Here is a 9701-nt window from a genome sequence, read left to right as displayed (position 1 = left end):
AGAAGGGTAGAGGGAAAATTACTTTTCCTCCCCATAAACTATACGCTAGTGGCATAGCTGTAGATGTTGACCCTTAAACAGTGTGAGGGTTAGAAGTGCCACCCCACACACACAGTCAAAAATCTGAGTATAATTTTTTTTTAAAGAATTTATTTTTTATTTATTTTTGGCTGTGTTGGGTCTTCCTTGCTGCGCACGGGCTTTCTCTAGTTGCGGCGAGCGGGGGCTACTCTTCGTTGCAGTGTGCAGGCTTCTCACTGCGGTGGCTTCTCTTGCTGCAGAGCATGGGCTTAGTTGCTCCGCAGCATGTGGGATCTTCCCCGACCAGGGCTAGAACCCGTGTCCCCTGCACTGGCAGGTGGATTCTTAACCACCACGCCACCAGGGAAGTCCTGATTGTAACTTTTGACTCTCCTAAAACTTAACTACTAATAGCTTACTGTTGACCTAAAGTCTTAACCAATAACAAACTCTTAACATATATTTTGTATGTTATATGTACTATGTACTGTATTCTTACAATAAAGTAAGCTACAGAAAAGAAAAGGTTATTAAGAAAATCATAAGAATACATTTACAGTACTGCACTGTATTTATCAATACTGTAAGTTCATGTCATCTGTTTATAAAACAAATCTGCCAGTACCTACATTAATACTGTCTTATATGATATAAAACACTGTAGATCTTATACATATTATTAATGCCAGATATCAAAAATAAAAAGATGTGGAAAAGAAATTCATGTTTTTTTTACAGTTATTTATTGAAAAAAATTCATGTGTAAGTAGACCCATACAGATCAAACCCATGTTGTTCAAGGGTCAACTGTACTTCTTTTCCCCAAAAGTCCCACTAAGAACCTTCTCCTACCCACTAAATGATTTGGAGTTATTCAGACAGAAGTCAAATTAATGTAATTCAGTAATATTTATTTTACATAAAACAATTTTCAAAGAATACATTTAAAAACCATCCAGATACTGATTTTATTGCATTACAAAAAATTGAGAGGCACAATTGAAATATTCAAATAAATTGTGAGGGGTGGAGGTGGGGTGAGGCCTATGATCTCTATCCACCTTGTTCCTTAGTCACTGAGAGGCTCTGGGTCCAAGAGTCTCTACCATGAGGCAGTAGTGCACTTCATTTACCAGGAATAAATCACATAAAATATATACTTTTATACAGAAAGTGTTATTGTACGGTCACTTTCAATTACTTATAAAAACTTCACTTTGAATTGCACAAAAGTTTTCTTTAAAATCGATAACTCCCAGAAGGTGGGGCTTAGAACCAAGTATCTCTCTAAATAACTCATTACAAATAATTCAGGTTCCATTTCTCCACAGATCAAAAAAAAAAAAAAAAAAAAACCTATGAAGACTTACAGTATTCAAATGGGACATTTAAAAAAAATTTTATAGGAAAATAGGTTTACACATTTGTCCCTAATCAGCTAAAGTTATTTTCTCCCTACTTTAAAACAAATCACAGAATATCCAAAGTTTTAAATCAGAGTACCTGCACCACAGTATAATGTGGCAGTGTTTACGTTAATTCATTTTGTGTATCATTCTACTGCAGTATCGGATTATCAAAAAGGCACATGGGTACATTCTTCGCAACAGTTTTGGTCTTTAAAAAAAAATCACACGTTTATAAGCAGTGATTTCAATCATGTTTAAAAACAAAAATACTAAACAGATTCACTTCCTAATCCAGATGATACAGAATCCATGAGATTTCTTCAGGCACTTCACTTCCCATAGAATTTCTTGTTCAGCAGGTATATGAGAAGGTTTACATTCACTTTAACCTTATCAAACATTTTCATCACAGCTACTCCTTCATACTGCATCTGAAGTAAATCCTGAAATTGTAAGGAACATCAATCACATCTCCAATTTGACATTTCCCACATTTAAAACACATTCTAGAAGACTGTTGACAACAATAAGATTCGGTTGACCTAAGGACCTCGGTGGGGATTCTTATACTTCAGTGTGAATTAGAATCACCTGGTTTAAAAACACAGGCCAGGGCTTCCCTGATGGCGCAGTGGTTGAACGTCCGCCTGCCGATGCAGGGGGCAGGGGTTCGTGCCCCGGTCCGGGAAGATCCCACATGCCGCAGAGCGGCTGGGCCCGTGAGCCATGGCCGCTGAGCCTGCGCGTCCGGAGCCTGTGTTCCGCAACGGGAGAGGCCCCAACAGTGAGAGGCCCGCATACCGCAAACAAAAAAAACAAAAAAAAAAAACACAGGCCAGTTAAAACAGATTGCTGGGCCCTACCCCCAGGAATCTCTGATTCTGGATCTCTGGGGTGGGTCCCAAGAACTGGCATTTTAACAAGTTCCCAAGGGATGATGATATGGTTGGTCTGGGTGCCATAGTTTGAGAATCACTCACCTTGATGAAAGAAAACAGATTTTTAGAATTGATAAGGACTTTATGAGAGAAAACCATTACCGTTAATATTAGACATATAATTAAAAATTTAATTATAATTGAAAAACTCAAGACACAAATGTTACAGCAAGATGAGGTATATCCTTTAGAAGAGCCAGGGTTTTCTAAAGTGGATGAAAAAGAATATTAGAACTCCTATTTTTATTTTTTCCTCATTTCTTAAGCATGTACATTTTCCATGTATTTTATAAAGTAGATTTTGAGTAAAGTGCCAAGAGCATGTATACTTTATAAATAAATAAATATAGAGAAATACGGAGAAATGATCTATTTACTGAGGAAAACTATGAGATTGAAATTTGGAGACCAGTGTACAAAGCAACTCCTTCCGATCTAGACTACTTCTGTTCCTGTATTCTGTTCCTCATTCTCAAGTAAGTTTATCATTCTGTTTCATTGCTGCTGTATAAACAAAGAAAAATTAATAAAATTTCCTTTGTTTATAAATTAATAACTGGCTCACACCAGCCAAATGCATGAGACTAAGCAGTAACATTTTACAACAACACAGGACAGGGGGGCTTCCCAGATAGAAGATATCATTCCTGAACTGCCCTAGACTCATACCCAGGTCGCATTTTCCTGTTTCTAGCTCTGGAAATTTCTTGCTTCTCGATGATAATGCCTTGTGTCTATAACAAGCAAGGCCACCTGCAGAAGTTGGAGTCTTCTTTGAGAGAACTTGGGCTCTTGCCAGCTTCCTGCTCTACTTTCTCAATTATCTCCAACTGCACTCAACTAAACCCCTCCATTATTTAGATATGCTTCTGGGATGGAAATTCCACAGGGAAGTGAAGTTCTTTCATCAAGAATGGTTTTGCCTATTAAAGCGTAGTGGAGATTCACTTTTCCTTTGGGAAAGGCAACATCTGTCAAAGACTCTTGGAAAAGAATGAAGCCAATATGGTTCAATTGAGGAGGAATCATGTATGGAGGGGAATTAGCTGGGTCCCCCATGGGGAACAGAGGAACTCTGATTGCACCTGCGGTTGAAAGACCAGATTTTAGTCTTATCTCCACTATTTGCTATCTTACAACCTTGCAACATCATATAACTTCTCTGAGGTTCTGTTTCCTTGTGTGTAAATTGGGGCTGACACTGCCAACCCCATAGGCGTGTTACTGGGCATATGAGATCAAGAAGTCTGCAAACACTTTGTAAGCCACTCGTGTCTGGTCAGGAACAACTGGAATCCTGTGAGAGAGGCAGTAGTGTAGAGAGATGAAGAGTTTGGATCCCAGCGGCCCTTCCGTAACATGCTCTCTGAATCCCAGTTCTTCATCTGGGAAAGGAAGAATACCGAGACTGCAGCCCTCCATAAACACTGGCCATTATTTATATAAGCAGCACATCTTCACGTAACTCACACCTTCCTGTTATGTATATGGCTACAGGATATAATTAGGATATCATCTTCAGGAACTGAGCAAAGAGTGGCCTGAAGAAAACCTAGAAGCATAATGTTAGAAGAAATCTCCCTTTTTGTCCTCTTAGAAACAAAGTCCTTGGCTCACACTAAAGACCTGGCCGTCACATTTCTCTTTGGTAATTTGCTTCATATTAGGACTGTCTGAAAGCCATAAATTGTGTGAAAAGATAAGTCTGACTTTATGTCTGACAGCTATTATATGCAGGGCTGGCTCTGTGGGCATTCGACCTGTGCATGGTCCCATGATTAGAAGAAGGGCCCTGCACTTAGTTTAATGCTCTGCTGTCATCATCTTGAAATTCTCACCAATTTCGAGTAAGGGGCTCTGCATTTTCATTTTGCACTGAGCCCTGCAAATTATGTAGCTGGTCCTGATGATATGTCAATGACTGAAAAAAATCTGGAGCATAAGAGCCACCTGCATACAGCTAAGGAGTAACATTTTACAATTGTGTGTCTAAATGAATGGTGTGAACAGCTAATCCTACTATGAAACTTTTAACAAAGGAGCAAGTGAAGCTTGGTGTTTGCATAGTGTTAAAAGGAAGCCCTGTGGAATTCCTGAGGCCTCTCTAAACAGGTGTCTCCTGGTCACTTGTGATTCATCTGTTGTTCAGTTGCTGTTTATTGGGCTTGGATCATTTCCTTCTTGGCAATCACATGATATGTTTTTGCTACAGAAGAATCACTAACCAAGGCATATCACCACAAGCACACTCTTTTCTCTTCCCATATTTATCTAAGTATTCCACAGAGTAACTCAAGACTTTCAGTTAAATTTTTAGATGGATACATTTAGTGACAGTTAAAATAAACAAGAAAATAATACCGTTAAGTATACTTTTCATAATTACATAATATCTTCAATTTTCTCTTTTAACTCTAATTTACTCCATTATCTCAGTGTCTTTATAAAACCCATTTAGCTCTCTCTCTTTTTTTTTTAGGCTTATAAGGAATGCTACACAGAAAAGAAGGGCCCTGGTATTTTATCCCATGGGTTAGGGGTGGAGGTGTAACTGCACTGATCTCAGCCACAGGCTAGGGAGGCAGTGAGGCTGGAACTTACACCATTCCCAGTGGCTTATCATGATGTTCCATGTAGATACATGCAGAATACCTGGGAACAGTTTTACAAGTAGTTGGGGGCCCAGGTAAATAGGTGTTATTTCCATTTAAAAACTCAATCATATCAAAAAAGAAAACTCAATCACATCTCTAAATTGATTCTGTGCAAGGATTAACTTGGGAGTAGATAAACATTTACTTGCACCCTCCCTCCTTTTTTTTGGTGGCACGTAAACTGTTTTCTCAGTTTCTGCTCAAGTATATTTGGCTTAAATGTGGTTCTTATGAGAAAATAGCAGTAATTCTGACTACAAACACCATTTTTCTATTTACAGATATCTGTTTTGCACAATGTCTTTCTTTCTTGTGATCCCAAATAGTTAACAAAGAAATTTAAGAAACTGATGCAAAAATAATTCTAGGAAGGAGAAAGGGAAGAAGGAGAAATGAGATCCAGAAAGTTCCAACCCTGGGTATATGCTATCTTAGGAAGAAATGCAATTTCCTAAGAAAAGGAAACTTTCCAACCTTTACTTAATAGCTCTGAATACTTTTACATATACTATTCTTTTCTCTAAGCTTCAAAATGAAAACATAGCTTAGAAAAACTCACTGCTATGGTTTACCATTTAAAAGCAGTTTAAGTTCCAATAATTTGGAAAATCATAGCTTTAAAAAAATCATCAACACTTAAAGTAATACTGGCAAATAAGGCTGGCACGGTTCTCCTGTTAAATTTCATTGTTGTCATGAAGAATGCAAGCCAGGGGCTTCCCTGGTGGCACAGTGGTTAAGAATCTGCCTGCCAACGCAGGGGACATGGGTTCGAGTCCTGGTGCGGGAAGATGCCACATGCCGCGGAGCAACTAACGTCGTGTGCCACAACTGTGCTCTAGGGCCTGTGAGCCACAAGTACTGAGCCCATGTGCCACAACTACTGAAGCCTGAACGCCTAGAGTCCATGCTCTGCAGCAAGAAAAGCCACCGCAATGAGAAGCCTGCACACTGCAACAAAGAGTAGCCCCCGCTCACCGCAACTAGAGAAAGCCCGCGCGCAGCAACGAAGACCCAATGCAGCCAAATAAAAATAAATTAAAAAAAAAAAAAAAAAAGAATGCAGGCCAGGGAAGCCAAGAAGGACCCCCACTATAAAACTCACCCCAATCTGCAGGAATCCCAGCTTACCTGAATATTGAGCTGCACCTTTTCCATCTCAACACCCAGGAATTTTGATCTGACATCGAAGATGCCCACATCTTCAGTAGATGAGATATCAAATGTAACATTTTTAAACCTAGTGGAGAAAGGACCATTCACACATGTGGAACTGCAAATATACGCTTAAAGCTGAAACAAATTAATGGACTCCTAAGTTACCATTCCTAGTGAACAGCCTGCTGGGAAAATTCTAAGGAAGTTACCCCAAATCTCCCACCATCAGTCCCCAGTTTGGCTCCCTGGAAATAGGTTTGATGGCTCGTGTTGAGATCTGCAGCCCACAGAGCACTGAAGTAGGTGCTTTGTTCCAAAAGAAATGCAAAATATTGTCCTTGCTCTTAAACAGCATCATATACAGTTGAAATTATGTGAGATTCACAGAACTATAAATGTTGACTTATACTGCTGACAGGCCAGTTGAGCATTTTAGACGATTAGTTTTACAGCAACTTCAAAGGGGAAGAAGCATTTTCTCTGAGTTGGTCTCCGTCAAGAGAAGGTTGGATGGGATAAATGCAAGAGAAGCCAGGCCTTGGAGGAGGCCGGAGTTACAGAGGAGTACACGCAGTGAGTCTGGCTTCCTCCAACGGAAAAGGGAGGGATGGAGCACAGGACTTACAGTCCTTTTAAAATGGCGAACCCATTTAGTGCCTGGTGTGGGGCTCAGAGGAGGGTTTCTCCTCCACCTCAAATACACACAGTAGTAGCACACTGCTGGAGTGGCTCTGACCCAGGCATCAGCACACAGTCCGTGGCTTTCAAATCGGAGAGGTACCGTTTTGCAACTGTAAACAACTCTCACTGAGCAAGACCAAAAGGCAGCTTTTCTTTCTCACTGCCATGACTCAGTTCTTTTGGAGGGAGAGGCGAGGCTGGCAAATCCCAACATGCTGGCTAAGCCACGGGAAGTACAATCACTCGGTCAGCACTTAGTCTGACCAGCAACACCAGATGCTCCAGGCCTTATGGGAAGACTAGAGATTACAATACATGTGTTTTCTCCTGTCATCTGTAAGCAAGGGGAAGCCCTGACAGACCAAGTGAAGCCTCCTTCAAAGGCCACAGGAAACTGAGTGGGAGTCAGATTTGATGGGAGGGATTAGAGGGCGGGTGTGCTTTGTGCAGATTTTCGGTGCCACTCACTGGTTTATCTGAAGATCGTCTACGCCCAGGAGGACACCCTTCTCATGCAGCTTTGCTGCGGTGTACCTCACCGGCTTCGCTCGCTTTGTCCCTTTGGGTTCTCCTTTTCCATCAAGTTTAATTGATCTCCGAGTATTTCTGACAAAACAAGAACAGACCATCCGTCGTGAAGATGGCAAACTCAGACGTTCCTGGCCGTGCAATCACCAGCACAGAGGGCACACCACTGTCCACACCTGGCCCCCACTATATGGAACTTGGGCAACTTTATATTGTGTGATAGTCGGCGACAACCTTCCCGGTGCAGTGCAATCTCACTACTGAACTGTTTAAGGAAAAGCTATTTTCGATGCGACTCAAGTTTGAATTACAGACTAATATGTTTCATAAAACTTGTACTTTGCTGTCTCAGGCATACTGAACCATGTGGCTCGATTAAGTCATTTCACAAGCAGCTTAGGTGTCATAACATAAACTGCGTACACACTCCTAAAGAAAGGTATCACTAGGAGTGCTTTAATTGATTTAACAAATAGTACGTGGCCATCCCTGTTCCAAGTGCTTTCTAAATACTGCCTCACATTTACAAAATTAACCTTGCCATAGTGTTTTGAAATAAATTCCTTTCTTCTGTATCATTTCATTTAGCTCCCATAACAACACTTGTAAGGCTGGTACTCCCAATTCCCTCTTAAAGATGAGAAAATTGAGGCTTCAGAGATCACTGGACTGGTTCAAGATCACACAATGTAAGAGAGAATCCCAATCTAGCTCACCTGACTGCAGAGGTTGTAAAATGCCTTGTCGGAGTTGCAATAAATACGTAAAGAAAACCCCTGACAAGCTTATTTCTACTAAATATTAGCTTTACCAACTTTTTTCCTCCCAGGAATAGCATAAAGGTAATTTACAGGCTGCAAGCAAATGAATTAAAATTCAGAACTAGTGCAGCACAGATAAATGAGATTTAAATTTGGTTATATTCCTTCATCAAATCTATGATTAATGCAATTGATTTTTCCATATAGCACCATTTCCTAGTGTCAATTTGACACTACAAGGGTTACATAAAAATACTGAATTATGTATTTAAATGGGTAATTAAAATTTGATTAGTATTGACCTTAGTCTATTGATAAGAGTAATTATGAGCAAAGAATACTCATTAAAAGTAGCTATATTGTGAAAAAAAAATCTATGATATGTATGCTAATGGATAATAGAGAACTGACAAATTTTGTCTTTTGTGTAAGTAATTTTTAAAACAAGTAATTTAAAATCATTAAGCTGTGCTGTGCAATAGCAAATACCTGGTGTTACCTAACATTTTCAAGTATATAGAAACTGTTTATTGTTAACATCCCCAAGGGTAGCTTTTTCTTTTTTTTTTTAATAATAGTGTTTAAAACACACCTTTGACTAAAAAAGAAGGAATAATGAAAGTGCTTCCCCAAGTGTTTAAAGCTACTTGTTTGAAACACAACAGGGTAAACTACTTTAATGCCAATGTTAACAGAGAACTAACATGTTTCTAAATTCACTCCTGACTTCTTAGCTCACAGTGGCAAACCATAAAATTGAGATTCTAGCTTTTGGTTATATAATAAAGCAAAAGTTTGCTACCACACCCAACCCGACAGCCCAGGATTGGAAAAGACTGGATACCCCATATATATCATGACATTACAAAAGAATATATGACTTCAACTTACTTTCTCTTTAAGTTGTCTAAACAAGTCTTTATGTAGGTGTCGTAATAGTTAATTTGCTCTTCATAAAATGCTGCCTTCTTGTTAAGTGCATTCAGGGTCTGTTGAAGTTTTTCCAATTCAGCTTTTCGAAGCTGACGATGGATTCTTTGATTTCGAATATCCTAAAATAACAAGGAAAGGCCATGGTATGAAATTTAAGCAGGAGTTTGCTTTATGATATTGCCCATTTGGGACAAGAGGAGTATCTAGTACTAAATCACTATTTGTGACTGCTGGAGTTTACTTTAGTCACCTCATTTTAAACCCTCAACACCAAAGTGTTCCCCTTTTCCTTTAGATCTGGGAGTGTCTGTATTTCATTTTAAGAGAGGTGCTAAGGTGGATGGAAAAGCAGAGAAGCAATTTGAGATTAATCGTACAAGGAGAAATAGTGTTTTTAAAAGGGCACAAGGAAGACTTTAGCAGGAGAAAATTTCTTCAGAATAGTTTAAACATTCTACTTTGAAGAATACTTTACCCTGAAAAGGGTTACATTTCATCATTACGTTCATTTTCTTTTTTTTTTTTTTGGCAGCCCCATACGGCTTGTGGGAATCTCAGTTTCCCAACCAGGGATCAAACCTGGGCCCTCGGCAATGAAAGTGCAGAATGCCTAACCAC

General features: G+C 39.5%; 1 protein-coding gene across 1 annotated transcript in view; it reads right to left on the bottom strand.

The window, feature by feature from the left end:
- Positions 1 to 828: 828 nt before the first annotated feature.
- Positions 829 to 9701, bottom strand: part of IQGAP2 (IQ motif containing GTPase activating protein 2) — a 293435-nt gene continuing 284562 nt past the window's right edge. Inside the window, exons 33-36 of the mRNA XM_081233018.1 lie at positions 9042 to 9202; positions 7330 to 7467; positions 6154 to 6262; positions 829 to 1873 (exon numbers count right to left, since the gene is read on the bottom strand). Coding sequence (XP_081089144.1) covers positions 1760 to 1873; positions 6154 to 6262; positions 7330 to 7467; positions 9042 to 9202 — 522 coding nt within the window. The 3' untranslated portion in view covers positions 829 to 1759. The remainder of the gene's footprint in view (positions 1874 to 6153; positions 6263 to 7329; positions 7468 to 9041; positions 9203 to 9701) is intronic.

The sequence above is a fragment of the Mesoplodon bidens genome (assembly GCF_964165515.1).
Source record: "Mesoplodon bidens genome assembly, chromosome: 4".
Lineage (NCBI taxonomy): Eukaryota > Metazoa > Chordata > Mammalia > Artiodactyla > Ziphiidae > Mesoplodon > Mesoplodon bidens.
The sequence above is the reverse complement of the archived record's forward strand: the minus strand, read 5'-3'. Positions and strand labels throughout refer to the sequence as shown.